This window comes from Phodopus roborovskii, unplaced genomic scaffold (assembly GCF_943737965.1).
Source record: "Phodopus roborovskii unplaced genomic scaffold, PHOROB, whole genome shotgun sequence".
Lineage (NCBI taxonomy): Eukaryota > Metazoa > Chordata > Mammalia > Rodentia > Cricetidae > Phodopus > Phodopus roborovskii.
Genome location: NW_026126618.1, coordinates 240,024 through 260,979, shown reverse-complemented (window position 1 = coordinate 260,979; position 20,956 = coordinate 240,024). Strand labels below are relative to the sequence as shown.

General features: G+C 41.0%; 1 protein-coding gene across 5 annotated transcripts in view; it reads right to left on the bottom strand.

The window, feature by feature from the left end:
* Positions 1-20,956, bottom strand: part of Igf1 (insulin like growth factor 1) — a 67,493-nt gene that overhangs the window by 6,294 nt on the left and 40,243 nt on the right. For 3 of the 5 annotated variants that reach the window (XM_051206318.1, XM_051206320.1, XM_051206315.1), the window contains 2 exons: positions 9,448-9,629; positions 8,058-8,109 (listed from right to left, as the gene is read on the bottom strand). In XM_051206318.1, coding sequence (XP_051062275.1) covers positions 8,058-8,109; positions 9,448-9,629 — 234 coding nt within the window. The remainder of the gene's footprint in view (positions 1-8,057; positions 8,110-9,447; positions 9,630-20,956) is intronic. The other 2 variants (XM_051206319.1, XM_051206317.1) reach the window with 1 other exon arrangement.

Below are 20,956 nucleotides of genomic sequence, written 5' to 3'. Positions count from 1 at the left end.
AGTTAGCACGGGAGACGGCGTCTGCTGTGTGCAGGAAGACTCACTGACAAAGACACGTGGTTTCGGCCCATTCTGTGAACTTGACTTTAGCAACATCATTCTAGACTGGCTTGTGTGCTATCTCGTTTGCTAGGACTTCGACATGTTTTTAGAGTGAACTCTGCTCATACTTGTCTCCCTCACTTAAAGGGAAGCCCCCGAGACAACAGGGAATATTTCCTTAGCTCTGTCTCCTTCCTAAACCCAAGCAGGGTGTTTGAGAAATGAAAGCCAACAGCTAATTAGTCTTCTTGTCTACACTGTTTTACATTTTCTGCAGAAGAGATGAGGTAGAATTTAGATCAATAGAAAGCATTGCATGGTCACCTGTTGTGTTCCCAAAGCAAAATGAAACAGACTCTCCCCTGTCTCAGAACCTATACTGATGATTGTGGCATAATTGATGTGAACCGAGAAAAGGAAAAAGTAGCAAGGTGCCTTGTGAGGAAAAGATTTTACAAGACATTTAGCCTGCTTATGATGATTAAGAGAAATGAGTCACTAAAGCCCTTGCCATAGGGTAAGTTTTAAACAAATACTATCTATCATTACTCTCCAGCTTTTTAACAGTTACTACTGCCAACACACTTTCTATAATAGAGTGCTATCCCTTTCTTCTGAATATAGGCAAAATTAGCTACCTTCTGGACTTGCTGAGCATCCTTGAATGCTGTGGTAGCAGGCCCTCAGCTAGTTTTCCTTTTCTCTTTTAATGAATGGTGTGTGCCTAGGAATGCCCAGGAGACAAGGACCTTGTGTTCACCCTGTCATTGTTCCAGTATCGGCTTGATTTAAGAACTTTCTCCTTCTTCAGATAACCACCTGATTGATTTCCAGTGGGTCTCACTGTGAGCGAGGAAACCACTGGTTAATGGTTTAAAAGGCTAGAGGGAAATAAAAGAAGAAAATACTGAAGGTTTTTCTTTCCTTAGACAGCAGAAAGTATTTTTTACATAGTCTTTAACAGTCTAGAAGGGTGTTATAAAATCCTGCAGGCTCAAGGTTGTTTAAATAAATTTTATGGACAAAGTGGTTTGGATATTTGTATTTGTGATTAATAATGGTGATGATGTTAATGGTGGTGATGATAAATAAGCCTAATCTTAATATTGTTCCCTGAGGGAGCTGATTTTGGAATCCCTGAAAGCTGCAAATGTGACATTTCAAAAGTGCAACACCAGATTCCAGTGATTTTACTGGTGTTTGCACCTCTCACCTGAAAACGGGTTCTGATGTTATTTTTCCTCACGCTTTCACAATGCTATTGTCCCACCTGGCATATGGCTTACACTGACATTGACCTAGCATGCGTGCTAATTTGTATCATGATGTCCTCAAGAGACCCGAGGCTCTGAAAAGTCTTCTGGTGTCAGTTCAACGTGCTAGTGATGAATGAGTTCACAATGTCAGTAAGAGCGGGTGCTACCCTCTTCCACTCAGTTCTTTGAGTGTGTGACAAATCTGGGCAGAACATTTAAACTCTGTGTTCCGAATTTTCCTTCTCACTGAATTGAGAGAAATTTTGGAAGCTTGGTAGACTCTCCCAAACTTTTTAGGATGAACAAAATAACACTATGACAGGTTGAAGTGATTTGCATCTGTTTGAGGTTGATGGGAGCCTTCAGCATAGAAAAGTAAACATCAGAAATGCCAGCCAGTTTTTTTCCAAGGCAGAACAGGCTACAAGAATGGTTCATGCAAACAGTTTTAAAATTTCAGGATCATTTTGTGGTGCCAAAGTACCTCTACCTCTAGCCCTGTATTTTTTTGTTTTGGAAGAATACAAATATTATTCACAGAGACAAACAGAGCATTTAATTGTGACTCCGTCAACTAATTCTGACTAGAGAACAATAATGATGCTATGTATTTATTGCTTCATTTACACTTTCATGTCTTCTTGTCTTGCAATTTTCCATAAATCTTTAAACATGCCTTGCCATGACATCAGCATCACACATTTCCAAGTGCGCCATTGTCAGATGATTAGGGATCTTTGCCAACCCTCAACCTGCCATACTCTTAATTCTTTGAAATTTTTGTACTGCCATCATTGTTATCTACAGCTGTGAAAATAGCCCATCATATTTTCACAGATGGCAGGGCTGGTTGGTCTTTGATTACTTAACCTCTTGGTGTTGGCCAGACAGAGAGCCCCGTGTGAACATTTCTAGACTTTACACAGAATTTTGTAAAAACTTTTGGCATATGAATCCTTGCTTAGAAGTCAGGGCCATTCAGCCAGTTTAAGCTGATTTAAAATTTCTTAGTCTTTCCTTTGGAACTTTGGGACCATTTAACAAGGATAAGGGTATTTGCTGTCTTGCTCAGACTGTTATAGAATGAACGGGGATATTCCAGAGCGAGAAGAGGTCATTGAAAACTTCGGGCTAAGAAAATGGAGACTGGGTGTTGGAGAGATGACTTCCAGGGTAAAGGCAATTATTGCCAAGTCTAAAAACCTGAGTTTGATCCCCAGGAATGTCATGGTAGAAAGTGAGAACCAACTCTGTCAAGTTATTCTCCAGCCACCATTTCAAGCCATGGGGTATGCCCTTCTTCAGAATAAATAGACATAATTTTAAACCTTTTTAAAGGAAAGGGGAAAGAGACAGCAAAAGTCTGGCCATGTTATGGCCAATCCTAGTGGCCGAGGGCAATGGGGTGATAGGAGGGGCCCTGACTCACGTATATGATGTATGGATCCACCTGTGGGGGTCAGGGTTAGAGCTGGAGCCCTGACTCACATATATGATGTATGGATCCACCTGTGGGGGTCACGGTTAGAGCTGGAGCCCTGACTCACGTATATGATGTATGGATCCACCTGTGGGGGTCAGGGTTAGAGCTGGAGCCCTGACTCACATATATGATGTATGGATCCACCTGTGGGGGTCACGGTTAGAGCTGGAGCCCTGACTCACATATATGATGTATGGATCCACCTGTGGGGGTCAGGGTTAGAGCTGGAGCCCTGACTCACGTATATGATGTATGGATCCACCTGTGGGGGTCAGGGTTAGAGCTGGAGCCCTGACTCACGTATATGATGTATGGATCCACCTGTGGGGGTCACGGTTAGAGCTGGAACCCTGACTCACGTATATGATGTATGGATCCACCTGTGGGGGTCAGGGTTAGAGCTGGAGCCCTGACTCACGTATATGATGTATGGATCCACCTGTGGGGGTCACGGTTAGAGCTGGAGCCCTGACTCACATATATGATGTATGGATCCACCTGTGGGGGTCACGGTTAGAGCTGGAGCCCTGACTCATGTATATAATGTATAGATCTACCTGTGGGGGTCAGGGTTAGAGCTGGAGCCCTGACTCACGTATATGATGTATGGATCCACCTGTGGGGGTCAGGGTTAGAGCTGGACCTAGTTTCTCAAGTTGCAACTTGATTATGTACTTCAGATGGGAAAGGGTTGAAGCCCTGCTTCCTGAAAAATGAACAAAAACAAAACCCAAAAAACAAAACTTTCTTCTGCCCTTACAAAAGGGCCCCTCATTTTATTCTCTGGATAACACTTAACTTGAGGACTATATCCCAGAATTTTACTGGAAGACAAAGGAATCTTGAGATTTTGTGGACGACAATGTTTAAAAAAGAATTTATATTCACTGAAAGAAAACATCTCACTCTGGTATTTACCTGTGAGTTTGGAAAGTCATTAACACAAAACCCTACTAGGTCAAGGGAAAGTACACAAACATATGCATCCTAGATGTACATGTGTACTTGTGCTCATTTGAACACACACATTTCTCTTCTCTCAAGGCTGTTTACTGTACTTAATTACAGATTCCAAATTCCTACCAAAGATATTTAGAATAAAATCATCTCTAAGTACATACAGAATTATTATTTCTAACTAGCAACCCTCTATTTAAAAACTGTCCTGACCAATGCTTTCTAAAACTATAACTATGATGGTTAATAAAGATGGAAATTTCCCATCCTCTCCCACAAACTTTAAAAGCCAAAAACAAACAAACAAGCAACAACAACAATAAACCAGTTCCTAGTTCTTGTGACTCATCTAGCAGACTACAGGAGGAGCTGTTTCTGGGTTCCTGGTGTGCTGGGAACTTTCTTAGAGGTGCTGTGTATCTGACTTGGATTCATAGATCTGTTATAACGTGTCTCATCAGCTCCCCAATATCTACAGCATCCTAGTCTGTCTTCTTGAGTATAAACCTAAGTTGACATTTCTTAATTATATATCTTGGTTGTTAGATGAGACCCAAAGTCATTGAGAACCCTCATTAAAGATGGGTTCCCAATTTCTGATTTCAACCAGGCCCCTGGAACTGGGAAGCCGGTGTCACCCTTGCATCCTCTCTAACTAGCGGCAGGTGCCTTTCTTTCTTAGGTCAAAGGAACCAATAACCGGCCTTTCAGCTCTGAGGTAACATTTAAGCAAAGAAGTTCTGGGGGCTTTGCTCCCCTGATCTTCAGTTTTAACTCTGTCTCTGGGTATTTTATTTTTCATGTTACAGACTCTTCTACTGTTCCAATTTTCTGAAGTACAATGATACTAGCTAGTATTTCAATAGTGCTTATTATGTGTAAGCACCATTTTGAGTATACACATACACATTTATATGTACATACATGCATAAATGCATATAGTTCAGTAAGTCCTCACAGCAGCTGTAGGGGGTAGATTCAGTTGTTACCATATTGAGAGATGAGGAAACTAAGACATAGATGAGCTAGACAATTTGCCCATGAGTACACAGCTAGGAAAAGAGATTTCACTTGCATTGAGGCAGTCTGGTGGTGTTCTGTGTTCTTAATGATAATATTAGCCTGCTTCTGCGACTTGAAAGCTTTACACCTCATTTAGACATTTACAATCAATCAATTTGTCTCAGAATTAGGATTCATTATATATTTTAGTTTTAAAAACAGTTATCAATTTGTCTTAACAGAAACACTTGAAATATGGGGATTATAAATAAGGATTAATACTTTATTTACTTTGGGAAAATACTGAGTATATAAATGACATCACTGTGAAGGATTTAGCTAATCACAAACTGTCACATTCAGTCTTTGAGCAATTTCATTTTAAACTAAAGAAGGGCATTTCAAATGTGTGTGATGTCAGCAGACCTCCTCTGTCTTTCCTGATTTATTCTGTGATTGTCTCACTATCCTACGTAGAAAAGGAGGAATCACTTAGCCTCAACAGTTCTACTTATTTTTTCTGGCCTCTTTCTACTCTAGTGTGTCTGTCTGTATCACCCATTTATCCTTTCAAATATCCATCCATCCATCCGTCTGTCTGTTCATCTGTACACCCACCCACCCACCTACCAATCTACATACCCATTCATCCACCCACCCATCCACCCACCCACACCCACCCACCCACCCATCCATCCATCCAACCATCCATCCATCCATCCATCCATCCATCCATCCATCCATGCATCCACGAATCCTTCCATCCACCCAGTATAGTATGCTATGCATATATATCTAAGTCCTTGGGTATCACTACAAAAATAAGTTGAAAGGACAATGTTTTATGCTTTGCGGATTCCTATTACATGACAATGGCATGTAGCTATGTTAACGATTGCTTTTAAATGGATAGAACCCATTTAAAAAAATGCATTTCAATATGTAGTCCAGGACTATGAGATCTTATTTTAACTAGAAGGTTCTAGCGATTTAAGTTTTACTTCAATGAAGTTTATAAATTCTGAATTATTTTGCTGAACTTCGGTCTCTCAAAGAGCTGTCTGTGTTTGAAGGCTCTGCTAAGTTGATGTGACATTAGTGTCAGCTTTTGCCCGAGGCTGGCTCCAAAGTGTGCTGTCTTAACAGAATGCAGCATCTTCTGATAATCTAGGATCAGTTTGCAATGATACCAGAAGTAGGCTAGCTTTCACTGAGGATTTTGACACATACTTCTCACTGGACCTTTTAGTCATATTTTGTGCTCTGGACATCTCTGTAATATTGAGGAAATCCAAGACTTTCAGTGATTCATGGAGAAGCAGTAATTCTGTAGTAGAAAAATTGCCAGGAACATGAAGGATTAGGCAAAAAGGATTCTTCTTTACACCAGGCCTTCTAGGTTATATAGATGAAATCTTTCACTGTGGCTTTCTCCCGGAAGTGGCTTCTACACTCCCACAGAGTGGTTACTCACAATTTGGATAGTCTTGAGATTTTTGCTTTTGCTCTGTGGAGATCTTGCTTGAATTGATTAAATCAAGAGAAGTAAGAGCAAAGGTCGCTGAAACGCATTTACTGTGAGTTAGATGACAGCTTCTTCACCTTCAGAAAATTCAGCACTCTTGCTTGAATTCATAACCTTTCTTCCAGTAGAAAAATGCCAAATTAAAGGGAGACCTCCCATGCCCAGTTCTATTCCTTCTCTTTCCTTAGTACTTCATTCACGTTGATAAAGTGTTGATGTCTGCCCAGAAGAAGTTTAGAAACTAAGTACATTTCTACCTATGTCCAGATCTGGTCTTTAAAACAGTCAGAATCAAATGTCTTCCAAGGCCTTTACAAATGATAACATAGCATGGTCCTAGGGGGTTTCTAATAAAGAAGAAGCTCATAGGATTTAAGTTCTCAATATATAGCTGTGAGTGAGTGAGTGTGTGTGTGTGTGTGTGTGTGTGTGTGTGTGTGTGTGAGTGAGTGTGTGTGTGTGTGAGTGAGTGTGTGTGTGTGAGTGTGTGTGTGTGTGAGTGAGTGTGTGTGTGTGAGTGAGTGAGTGTGTGTGTGTGTGTGAGTGAGTGTGTGTGTGTGTGTGTGTGTGTGTGAGTGAGTGTGTGTGAGTGAGTGTGTGTGTGTGTGTGTGTGTGTGTGTGTGTGTGAAGAGGGAAGAGGGAGGGAGAGAATGGATAAATGGACAGTTGAAAAGGTTTTTTCTAGGATGTACAATCAAATAATATAGTTTGATATCAGATATGTTCATTTTTGGCTAACTGCTATCCTCTACTCAAATATTCATGTTTAAGGTACCAATTCTCAGTACCTCAAAAATAGAGTGCACTTGGATACATGGTTTTGATTGAGGTCATCAAATTCAAACGAGATCATTAGAGTGAGCCCCAGTCCAGTTTCACTGATATCCTAATGAAAACGAAATATTTGGACTCTGACATATGTACAGAGGGAAGGCTGTGGAAACATAGGATGGATGTCTCCAAGGGACCAATACCTTGAATGTGGCTTTCCATTCTCTAGAACTGCGAGGGAAAATATATATATTAAGCCACTTACTTTGTAGTCTATGCTACTTTGTTATGGCAACTGTAGCAAATTAATACATCTTTTATGTCTGATACCAAAGTACAAAATAAAAGTTCAGAGACCTTCTAAAGGTTACCTCACAGGCTTTTATGTCAATACTGGATGCTCTTTGGCCTAAACCCTGGCTGGACTAAGAAGCAGAGTCACCAATGAAATTCAGAAAGAAATCTGGGAACTTCTATGACACAATACATGTTGCTGCAAATTTAGGGCTAATATTTAACCCTGAATATATATTTACATGGGCAATTCTTCTCTAATAGATTAGTACAAAACTTAGGATGCATGCAAAAGATGTGGTCTTTCTTTGCATATTTTTTGTTCGGATGTATTTTTCGAAGAAGGGGAAGGGTGTATCTTGTTGGCATGGTTTTAAATTTTTCTTTGTTCTTGATGTCAGTTCTTGTCACTTTGTGCTTTCCGAAGTGTTATATTTCCCTTTTCCATTCCTTCCATGTGTAGTTACTGCATTGCATAGCAGGTTATTTTCACTTCACTTCCATCATAGACGTTATCTAGCTCGGTGGAGGCCATTTTTCTTCATTTCCTCTCTGGCTTCCCTATGGCTGTCTGTTCCTTTCCCTCCTTGCCTGTGTCACTTCCCTTTTGGCCTGTGTGGTCGCAGCTCCTAACTCTACTACCCCTTCTCTGCGCTTCCTTCTCTCCTCTGATGTGCTGAGTTGCTTCTGTTCCCTCCTTCCCTCCAGGCTCTGTCTTTGACTCACCTTTTCTTCTCCTTAGAGGCTTCATTTTCTTGTTTGTAGATAGGGGCTGGGACTGCAAACATCACAAAAATAATTGCATTGAGAATGGATGGTTCCTGAGCTAAAGACAGGCTTTGAGTCTGCCCAGAAGGCCCGGGCTCCATAGGGAAAAGGAGCCAGCCTTAGTGCTGGGGAGCAGTCTACAACTCAGGCATCAGAGGTGACATTCTGGAGCTTTGGACCTTGTATCTCATACCCACATTGTCTTCTACTACAAAGAACAAACACTCCTTTGTGCTTCATTCACACACTGGCATTCTTTCTGAGTCTTGTACCAAATGTGTTCTATACATACCTACCAAGTCCCCTGGCATCCTTTGAGGTGACACACTAAGGTGATGTCTCCCCTGAGGCACCATGGTCCTCCTTCAGCCTCAGCTGTGGTTTAGAACCAGGAAATAGCAAGGGTGTGTTTGTGAACATCTAGGTCTCTTATCCTGTGCTTTTTACATAATTCTAGTTTTGTTTGAATGATAGAATATACATGGTCAGCTTTTTGTTTGTTTGTTTTTGTTTTTACCAGCAGAACTCCTCACAACACCTAAGATAAGGTTGTTCTTTCCTTCCCATTTCCTTTTCTAGTTTTTATCTTCTCCTTATTTCTATGTAAGGACTACGACTTATTACTTAGGCTCTGATATATTTGTTCCTTCATTAACAAGTGTACCAAGTGGTCAACATGCATGAATGTTTTATCTGTTTTTGATCACACAGATGGTTTTTCTGAGGTTGCTTTACAATAAGTACTTGGACAAAGGATGCCTTGTGTTTTGATCATTAGAAACATCTATACATTCCTATAGCTGAACAGAGTATGTTTATTTTCAGTGTTTATTTTTTCTCTTTAGTTTATAATTGTCATTGTGAATTTCAAAAAGGTCCTAGTAGCGAGTCTTTCTATCTTTGGACCATTGTAGAACTCCAGGACTTAATAAATTTTGTTAGTAGGTACAATTACAACACATGTTAATCCTTGTCTAACAGATACTTGGTGCAGACATTCCACTTGTACATGGAGTGCATCTTAGAGTATATCAATTTGCTGAAGTCTGACAACTTGATACACTAAATACTGTCATTATCACAATTTTATTGATAGTTAAGACTTGGTATGCTATTTGGAAAAGAGGCTTCACTGGGCAACTTGAGATTTGGCAGGTTTAGTCCAGAGCAGTGAAAAAGATAATTTTCAGTAGAGAATGATTGGAAGGATGGACCCATAAGCCATTCTGTTGCTGGGATTGAAGCCTTTTTGACCTGTTATGTAGGAGACATAGGACAGAGTTTCCATTTCCCGCCCCCTGTGAAATGAGTACTCAAGAATGACTGCATTCCATTCACACACACTTACCTTCTGAGTCTTGGGCATGTCAGTGTGGCGCTGGGCACGGATAGAGCGGGCTGATTTTGTAGGCTTGAGCGGGGCACAGTACATCTCCAGCCTTCTCAGATCACAGCTCCGGAAGCAGCACTCGTCTACAATGCCTGTCTGAGGTGCCCTCCGAATGCTGGAGCCATAGCCTGTGGGCTTGTCTGCACAAATCAGAGCAGCCTGGAGTTAGACAGAATTGCCTATGTTCACAGATTTCCATCTAGCCCCTTTGCCTCTCTGTTCCCTACAACAAGTCTCTATGCTTCTCCAACACATCATCCTTTTCTTGAAGTATCTCCAATAACATCTGACCCAGTATGTTCCTTTAGATTCTAGTATGTTCCCTGGAGTTACACCATACTCATGTGCAAGAATCCATTCACCATACACTTGTATTTGTATTGAGTCTGCCTATGTTTTGAACAACCTATAATCAAGAATTCTGTCTATGTCCAGTTCTATCCCTTTTCTTTCTAGTGTCTTAGTTGAGAGATCTTTAAGTGTACCACTTAAAACAAAATTACAGATCAAGTTTTTTACATTTTTGTGAATATACTGATTTGCTTTTGTTGTTTTTAAATTGACAACATGATTGTAGATATTGTGAGGGTACAGCATGATACTCTGGAACACAGATATAAATAAACACTAAATAATGATCAATTGAAGGTTCTTAGGTTGACTGTTTTCTCAAACATTTGAGCAAGAGCACCATTTAATACATGACGCTGGGGAAACTTAGTTTTCTTAATGATTTAGTGAATGTGTACAGTTTTCGAACATAGGTCAGCTAAATTGTTCTTTTCTTAACTATTTCTCTTGTGAAATCAAACTGCATGTAGGCAAAGTTTGAAGTCTAGAAATATATCCTTATTTTATGGATGAGAAAATTGAGACTCAGGTTTTGAATGACTTGCGCAGGGTCACTCATGCAGTAACTGGTGAAGTCAGGGTTTAAACTCTGATCTACTTGCTATTAAACCCAAGAGCCTCATGGAGCCCAGAAGAAACCGGTGTATAGCTCCAAAAAAGTCACTTAAGCTCTGCAGGTCTCAATCTATTTGTACAATGGTTAATAACATCTTTCTTGTCAGAACGAGGATAAATTGAAACGATGTATTAAATAAAACAATGTATAGCACCAGGTACAGAAGCGATCTTAACTACATATTAATTTGCATGCTCTTTTCTAAGATCTCAGATGAGCTATGAAAAACCAGTGTTGCCACTGAGCACACCCAGAAGTCCGGAAACTCAGAACAGATTATAATACCAGTGGGGAAGGAAAGGGGCTTGCATGGCCACCCCAGAAATGCTGGAACAACCATTTCTGTTACCTTACAGTGTAATTATTGGGCTGGGATGGAAGGAACTAAATGCCAGTGAGAACCCTGATATTAAACCTCCTTTGATAATTTACAAATCAACTGGACTTCTTTAATTGGCTAGGTTTTGGTTTTGATTTGGGCACACTTTAATGGATTTCAGAATTAAAAGAAATGGTAAAAAACAAGCTTACATAGACCTTAACAGGCACCAAAAGCATCACTTCTTGTCACTATAAAGCTGTTGTAGATCAAATTTTGTCTATACAGTAGTGTATTAAATGTACAAAACATGAAGCTGTGCTGTCAGTCAGGTATACAATTTCTATCTCTTCTCAGTTCCTTACATCCTTTGTGACATGGGTTACTTATGGTCTCTCCCTTGACATCTAGGCGCCATGAAAGAAATGTGCGAACCACTGATGTATAAGAATCTAATTAGCAACCTGATATATGCTTAATCCTAATTCCCAACCCAAGATGGCATGGCATTAAACAAAGTCTTAATATCACATAAATAATGACTCAATAAATAATGGGGTTCTGAAAAAAATCAAAGTTTTCACCCACATTTTTCACCTCCTCATTGGGGGAGGGCGGTCCCACGACCATGGCCTGCTATCATACTTGTTTGGCTGCCACACTGCTGGAAAGGCCAACAGTTTATCGTGTCCTCTAAGAACCCAAATGTTTTCCTGATGCTTGCCACAGAAACCTCGCTGCTTCTTCCTCACATAAATAAGGCTTATTCTCAGGGCAGCTGGAGGTAGTAACTTCGTGAGGGTTCATTTGTTGTCTTTCTGAGAAGGTCTGCTCTCTCTCTCACACACACAGCAGACCCTGTGGGCTGCCTGTGGTTGTGGGCTTGGGGAGGGACCAGACAACTGGGATTTTCCTTGCCATAGGAGGGAAGACTAACATGAAGTGGTCTTAGGGCTTTTGCTTGCCAGTCTGGCCCTGGCAAGTTGGAACACAGCTAGTCCCTTGGGCAGTGTAAACAGTGCTTTTGTTTTCTTGCTTTTTATAATTTTTTTCCTGGGGCTATAAATTAGAGGAAAGACAGAAATGGATGTCCATGGCTCTTGTAATCCACAGAGGACTTCTACATAGTTTTCTAACTGGATAGTCAGTTGAGACTAGGGGCTACACTTGGGTCCTTTAGAAGGTAGGAAAAAGGAGAGGGGAACCCTGTCTCTCTACTGTACCTATCACAATAGTAACCTGCAGGTAATTACTGGCCTTTTTTTATTCACACATTTCTTAAAGGGCGTGCATAAAGAATTACTTGTTGATTAGGGGATAGTTATTTGATATTTGGGATTGGAGTTGTAGGAGTCCTTCTAGAAGCTTCCAAACTTGGCCAGTTCACATACAACTGTTTTCACAACTCAGGCTTATGGATTGAAAATGGAGAGGGATAGATTGGGAATTCTAGAACCTATTTAAGGTTTCTATTCCAAGCACTTCTCAATCTTAATTCTTCGATCCATGCTTCCTCTAAGGGAAGATGCCATTACCTTGGGATCAGCAAAAAGCATTTCCCTGCACCACATGACCCTTCTTGGTGATTCTCAAGAGCCATGAGACCACTACAGGTCTTTTCCATCTTCTAAAATAGATAGTAAACATCACCACAGCAAAGCATGGCACATCATCTCAGTGCCTAGATCGCTGTATGTCTCAGAAAAGCTTAGAGTTTGATGTAGTCCATACTAAAGGTAGCTGTGCTTTCCAGTCCTTAATGTTCCATTAAGGAGCTTGACTTTATCTTATATCTGCATCTTTTTTTGAATGTTATTGGAGTAGTGGGACACATATGTGGATTTTTCCATGAACCAGTTAGCTCAAGCTACCAATTCTACAGGGCTGGTTTTCTTTGTCAGTTCATAATGACTACCTACAAAGGACACATTGTACTTTATTCAGAATTTATGAGTATATCAAATGTTTGCCTATTGCTTTTTAAAGCTTAGTAAATCCTTTGACCTGTCCCATAGGCTTGTTTTTAATAACCATCATTTCTCAGCAATTGAGGGGCCACAGTTGTGGGTCAAAGTTTTAAGTTTTATTGTCAACTACCTCACATAAGTCTTTTTGTTTTCTAAAGAACCACAATAAAAGTATTTATTGTTATGGTCTAAAACAGGAAGCCTAGTGCAATACAGTTTATCAGATAAGCAATCAAACAAATCTCCTCAATATCTATTGATAGAAGTATTTTGCTTAATCACATTTAAATTACAACAAACTTCAGCGATTTGATTTTTTTAAATGAGCTAAAACTGGTTGCTATATCATTGCCTTTCAAAACTCCTTGTTACAGATTGATAGAATCAGAGTTATCAGGGAGATAGAAGACAAATTTGGCTTAACATAAAAGATTCTGAACAATTTGAAGAAAAAGAAAGCAGGCTTTCTTGAAAAGTAATGGACACCCCACAACAGGAAGCAGCTAAATAAAGGCTGCACAAATGCCTGTCAGCGACCTTGGAAGCAGACTCCTGCAGGGAGATGGATGACTACTGTGGTCCTTTCCATTCCAGGGATTCTATAGAAAATTGTGTCTACATATTCGGCATAGTTAGGGAGCGTGTTGTCTTCAAGAAAGAGTTTCAAATATTTTTAAACTTAGAAGATGGACATTTATTTTGTAATTATCATTTGTGTTCTCCAGAATGCTCAAAATACTTTTCCTTGTTGGTACCCAATGCAACAGTAAGATACAGATAGGTGACTGCGACAGTTCCTTTCATGGTGACGTGTGATCTGAGGGTTCTCCTACCAGCTACACATTTAACTGTTAGATGGTATAACATTCTGCAGAAATTTTGCTCACAAAGTTTTAACATTGAAATTTCACAATAAAAAACTTACTTTGTCAGAATCTTAGTTTGGAGGTCATCTAGCATACAGATCAAAGACAGCTTAGCGGACAAGCTTGCCACCACTTAACCTAGACTTTGAGTCTATTATGAGTAGACATAAGGGTTACACATAACACACTGCTGTATTTTAAACATGGGCCAACACACAGACTTCCAATAGTTAAACAGCTGGCGTCTATAATAGCAGTACTTCTATCTAAATAATGCATGGTCACTGCAGTAATTCAATAATCTTCAGGGCAAACTTGCTAGTTACAAGGGTTTGGGGCAGAACTGTGGTATCATCAAAACCACACTAATTAGCTGAGTATCACATTTTGTCAGGGAAGCAAGCGACTCACTCCCCTCCATCTCTGAGGAGAAGTGTGCACTTCAGAGATTTAACTGGGGTCATCACTTCTAGAGCAAAGAGTTCTGCCCATTCATCATGAGTAAAACAACCTCTACCAGTCTGCATGAATTCTCATCAGATCCTGTAACTGTACTTGAGCCTGTACTTGAGACACTGTACTGAACTTTGATCTTGGTGAACTTTCCTTTCTTTCTTGCTGAGAATGCAAACATTTCCAAAATAAGAATATAGTTTTGAAGATATACACATATTTTTCTTTAGGTTACAAAAATAAAACAATTCTCTAAAGCAATTGATAATAGGAAGAAGAGGTACCAAAGTAGATTCTTCTCAAAACTGATTTTTAAAAATTGAAAACAGAATGAAGAGGCAAGAGAGGGTTTGGAGGTTATTTCTAGAAAAATTTCAGTCACACACCTGATAGAAAATATAAATCAAATTATTAAATAATAAAACAACATGTCCTTAACTTTTAGTAGCTGAAGATTGATTATACAAGCAAATATCATAGCTAGGATCTGTAGAAATCAGAACACTGGTTTTCTCACACAGGTCTCTGCTCTCCTCTCCTCTCCTCTCCTCTTCTCTTTTTTCCTTTTTGCCAGCCTCTAGATTCACTGGCCTCTAGTTCAGAATAACTCAGGGTGATTAGGTTCTCAAGTCAGAACTGGCCTGTGACCAAACTTATCTAGCAAAATTAATCAGTTGACTTCAGTTTGCATTGCTTATTGGTATAAGAAGTAATTTTGCAGCTGCCCAATAAAATTTCACTCATTGACCTGAGGAGAGAATGAACACAAGCTCCTGTCCATGCTGGACACACTGTACTACTTACTACCGCCCCAAGCTTCTGACCTTGTGCTTTAGCATTTCAATGTCCGTTCCTTGCTCCCTTCCTCTCCCACTCTACCCTTTCTTCCCACCCTTCTTTCCTTGGTTTTCTTGGGGACAGGGTTTGGCTACATAGCTCCAGTCTCCCGAGTGCTAGGATTATTGGTTTGTACTATAACTCCTTGCAACATCTTAATGCAAAAATGGAAGTTACTTCCCAATCTTTCCTACTTTGGGTAGCTTTCTATGGAAAAATGACTTGTTTCATGATTCCTAATATAAGGAAAACTATGATAAAGACATCCTTAGTTGGATGGTGGTAGCACATGCAGTTAATCCTAGCACTTGGGAGCCAGAGGCAGAGGCAGAGGCAGAGTTAGAGGCAGGTGTATCTCTGAGTTCAAGGCCAGCCTGGTCTACAAAGTGAGTCCCAGGACATCCAAGGCTACTCGGAGAAACAAACATCCTATTGTTGATATTTCCTCAATCCATATGATTTATATTACCCTTTAAAAACTTTATAGCAGTCATATTTAATTGAAATAAATTAATAAGGTGCTCATGAGCATGTGCTTAGAAAAGACAGAGAAAGGGAACTTACTGTTGCACCCATCACTAGCTATTTATGATGAGATGGGTGTGCACTTACAGACTCAAGCATATTAGAGAAGAAAGCAAATCCTCATCAGTATTAAAGGTTTTCAAATTAAGATTATTTGTAGAAGCTTTAAAACCTATATTTAGAAATAACGCCTTACTGATCCTTTTCTAGTCACCGGTATTCAGGGCTGCATTTCTGTGGTAGGATCTTTCCAAAGCTTGACCTTTGGCACCTGGAAAGGTGGGCACTGAGAAAGCCTTCTCTTTTCTATGAACTACATGTCAGAAACAGTCTGCACAACCTATCATATTCAGGCATGGATTTCACTTTGGCCTGTGTTAATTTTTAATTGGCAGTGTTTCCTAGTTCCACTCCTTCTCAACTGGATGAAGTCATCTTTTCTAGGAATCATGACCCTATGTGACCCACCCCATCCCCACCACTCTCCAGCCACTAAATCCCTATAATGCCAAAGGCCAAAGTCTCCTTGTTACCCAATCATGTCAGTGTCTATGTATCTCTGGGTCTAAAACGAATGGAACAGAGCATCAAGAGGCTTCTCCTTTCTCGAGTCTCTGCTCTTTTGGAAGCCCCACCTTGAGGGCAGGTATGGAAAGGACACTGTTTGTGGACCCTTTGCTTCAAAGGTCAGAGAGTTGAAGTGCAAATCTCAGGGTCAAGAACAGCTGGGACTCAAAGCAGAAACGTTTCTGTTTAAGACATCTTAGAGAAATGGGCTGCCAGAGTGGGAAGCGATGTGATGTATTATTTAGCCTGATACAATACCCTGGAGGACGAGCATCTTGCCAGGCCAGCACAATTTACTAGTTTAGGTCTTATTCCAAGGCTTGAAGGAGAAAGACATAGCCAACAAAATTATACTTTGGCAAAAGAAATGCTTCACTGCACAGAACCGTTGTCCTAAGGGCATGGTTTAGTTTATCATCGTCTAAGGTGAAAGGTAATCAAATGCCAAGAGGTCAGTTTTATGTTGAAATTATTTCAATGGGACTTTCTATGTAAGTTAGCTATCATTAACTAGTTAGGCAATTCCTTCTATTTACAACAAATTTCAGAATCTCAGTGAAATCTTCCAGTAATACGTGCCACACCAACGATGGAGGCCGTATACCAAGTGGTACTTCTTCAACTGCTTGAGTTGTCAGACTTCCTTGGCAGCTACCACCCCTTTACCTGCCATACTGACCCTGTCACACCTATCTGTGGGAAAAGGTCCAGATGGCCCCCACAAGAACCCCAGTCTTCTGAGATGGAACCCAGTGTTCTAAGATCAATCTTCTAAGAGTCAGATCTTCATAAGTCGATTTGCCATACCAAAAATTTATTCTAGAAATGCTGTGAGAATTAAGAAGCTCTTTTCCCAATGTTGGGCATGCAGTGAACTGCATAAATATTGGCTGCCTGTATTATTCAGTTTCGTTGCTGAACACAACACTTTGGGCAAGAACTGTCTTCCTCACTGTTTAAAATGCATTACCCCCACCCAAAAGGGAGTTTATTCCAAACAGGGTTTCTAGAAACACAGGGGCTGTCTGCATTAAGATGAACGAGAAAGGGTTCCCTTGGAAACATCAAAACTTCATGTGTGCAAACCACCCTGACTGATCTGGAGTTGATGGCGAGGATGGATCCTCCAGTCACGTCAAATAACACGATGCAGATATGCTTTACCTTTGCCTATTGCTACCTTTGATCTTTCTCAAGTAATCTACTGGTTAAAACCATTGCCTTCCAAATGCCATCTCATGCCATCTGAAGGCATGGGATGAGTGGAGCAGAGCACGTGGTGGGGGAGGTCCTTTTCACTGCCACTCCGTGTCCTCTTGTCTTGCTTGTCCCTCCTCCCCTAATCTTGCTTTTCCTGGCCCGAGAGTGAAAGCCACTGATGTTACCTTTCCTCACTAATGACTACTACCCTGAGTCCGTGTTAGGCGAGTGTTGATAATAGTTCCCTCCTTGGATAACTGAGAACTAGGACTCCCTCCTCGGCAGGTCTTCTTTGGGAATGAATAGGCACTAAGTACCCAGTAGACCCAGACAACTAATCACTACTCCATCTTGGCCTTGTGCCTGGATCCGTAGAAACTGTAAGAATCAGAATGGCATTGAGGACTACATGTGTGAGCGTCAGTGCTCTCCTCCTTGATCTCTCTCTCCGAAAGACTGAGACAAAAATTGGTGGAGAGTCTGGATCTAATCTGGACATAGTAGCCTTGGTATTGGTATTATCTCCTACGCATACACGGTTAGTTCTAGTTTACTCTCAGCTGTGATAGGAGCCTTGTAGCCAAAACACAAGGCATTCATGACTAGAGGGCATTACCTCTCTTTCTGGTGCCAAAGAGGAATGAATCAGCCAAGGGGGTATTAAAATACACCCTCTTTAGTTTTAGTTTTATTCTGGAGTCTATCATTTCCCTTTCCTTTGCAACTTGGCACCTGCCTGGTTTTCTCAGGGCCCTGCTCCCTGTCAATCTCCTCTACTGAGGCTTCTGGGTATTTTTTTTGAGGGGGGCATCTGGACCTTTTCCCAGGGATAGGTGTGACAGGGTCAGTATGGCAGGTAAAGGGGTGACAGCTGCCAAGGAAGTCTGGCATGTCTGAAGGAAAAGCCTTGAGAGATGGAGGCCCTGAAAGAGGCCAGGCCTGCACCAGAGAGCAAGCTGTTGAAAGACAGCCCCCGCAGCAGCATAAACAACTCTTGGCATGGCGGCAGAGGAAAAGGCAGCCAGGGTCAATGACAGATTGAAACACACAGAGGCAGGAAAGGAGGAGGGTAGGCAGGAGGGGACAGTCTGGGCGTTAAGTGACATAAATAACTGCCTGATGTGTGCGCAGATGCCCGCTGGTAGTTCATGATAGCTCTTTGATGCTAATGTTCTCAGGTTGGGACATTCCGGGGAGTGTTTCTAGCGCTGAGCCCTAAGCAGTGAGGGGAGAGAAAGATGGCCGCATGAATACTGAGAGCAACACTGGGTCTGCACCTTAGACCCTACTCATGGTCTCACACACCACCCAGACGATCAGAGATTCATTCCCACAGACAAACTGAACTCCGGTTAACATCAGGCATCCTCGCTGAAGACACCAAGCTGGCTGTGCTTCCCATGTTGGGAATAAATAATGTTCACATATGGCACATGAATACTTTTCAGAAGCGAGAGGGCAATGTAGCAAAGGATAGAGAGTCAGAGGTTTCCTCCCTGATGCGTGTCAGACACAAGCAAGTTTCATCAGCTCAGTTTAAGGACAGTCAGAATCTGTGTTAGGCTTGATGGCAAAAAGTGAGGAAAACATCAAGTTCTGCTACTTGACTAAGGGACATAGATAGGAAAATCTGTGGGGACTGCAGAGGGCCTTTAAGGTAGGGTTCAAGTGGAATTGGAGGGAGAAAGGGATTTGTTGGAAGTATTGGAACACTAGGAAGGCACATACTACACACTGATAACCCAGATGTTAATGGAGAGGAACACTTCTCATTTAATTGGGAATTTGCAAACGAGTCTTGGTGTAAAGAAGGGGTCTTATAAAAATTTCTTATACTTTTAAAAGCTTTATTATGTGTGAATGAATTATTTTCTCTGCATGTGTGTGTATGTCACAATCATGCTTGGTGCCCGTGGAAGTCAGAAGACGGTGTTAGAGCACCCGAGACTGAAGTTAAAGACAGGCGTGGGCTACCAAGTGGGTGCTGGGAATGGAATCCAGGTCCTCTGCAAGAGCACGGAGTACTTTTGATGAGCCACCTCTCTCTAGCCCTGTAAAAGCCCCCTTGGAATGGGTCTTTTACTGTTATTCTTCACAAGGCTTCATCTACAGAAGGTGACCAGGTGGCTCTCTGCCATGGGCAGCAAAGTCAGTAATATTGTTGATCAGAATGTTCAACTCCCTGGTATTCAGTGGGGGTTTTATCCCACATGATGCTCCCTCCCTTTCAGGTGGGCATGTACAGTTCCCTCAGAAAGGGTTAGATGCAGCTCATGGCATTTCATCTTAGGTAATGGGAATGGCCTTCTAGGCAGGCTACTGTGAATACCATTGGTATTCAACATGTTCCCAGGGGACATCATCAGGTAATAAATGGTAAATACCCTCCCTCCCTCTCATTCCTTCTCTCTCATTTTTTTACTCTACCTCATTGTCTGTCCCTCCTCTCTCTGTAAAGCCAATTATTTCTAAGGTTACTAACATAGAAATGTATACTTGTCTACATACTAAATGTATACAAGAAGTTCTTGAATGAATCAGAATATATTATTTGTCAAAGTACCAAGCAAGCATACAAATTGAAGCTGGATGGTTCATTTATAGTAGAGTACATATCATCAATACATAGCAAGTAATTTATTTCAGATACAAGCAGACTTGTTAGACTATTAATATCTTTGTGGACTTCGCTGCCACGGCTGCCTCCTGTTTTCCTAGTATTTGATTTCCTAAGTGAAATCAAGAGGCCTTATGTGTTTTCTTCAGATTTCTTCTTTCAGTTTAGCTTTTTAAAAATGTCTTTGGGCATTGCAACAAAATCAGAGTCAACAAAAGTAGTTTCTCATCAAGATTTTGGCAGTCACGGAGCCTGTTAGCTTTGATCCTTTATATTTCCAACCTAGCACCACCCAAACAAGGTGAGCTATGAATAAGCACAGAGAGAGAATGGGGTAGGGAGAGGGAGAATGAGAGAGTCAAGTAATGGTTTGACTCCAAGTTAGAAGATGTTCTCATATTTATTTCATCTGGGACCAGTGTCATTCCTACATTCCAAAACTCATTAAATGCTTTTTAGCAAATATAATTATCTGCCAAGGAAAAAAAATATGATTCTTTTAATTACTTCACTAAATTCAGCATAGAAAATAAAAACCACTTTGGGTGTGTTATTGGATAGAGAAATCTCATTTTTATGTGTAGTTACAAGCCTAAACACAGAATGGCCACAGTACTCTCTCTGCCCTGGGACTTGTTCTGAGGCAATGGTCATTTGGCCTTCTGACCAATCACTCACTTCTGCGAATTTCCTTTCTGAGAACTAAAGGCTGTTGCCTCAGAAGTCATTTTCCAGTTCTTCACAAAACTTATTCACAGTTGCCGAATGAGTTGACCTTCTGGAGAACAGAAAATGTGAGACCTAATGTGACACACAGCTGGGAAGATTCTTTGGTGCAGAGGGCTAGCCTGACTGCTTGTGGGCCATTTGCTTTTTGATTGCCTCTGTCTACCCACTTTAGCTCAGATGCAGGTTTAGGAAAGCTCTGGGAGCGCTAAAGGGTAATGAACTCTATCCCAACATTATCAGGAAATGGGCGTCTAATGGTCTCTTGTGATACAGTCTTGCAGAAGGGCAGTTTCCATTCCAGTTTTCAGCTGGCCTTCCAGAACCTTCTTCCTCATAACCCCACACAGGCTTCTCATCTTTGGAAGAAAAGACAATTTAAAGCCCATGGACCTATCGATGGGTATGGTCTCCACAGTCTTC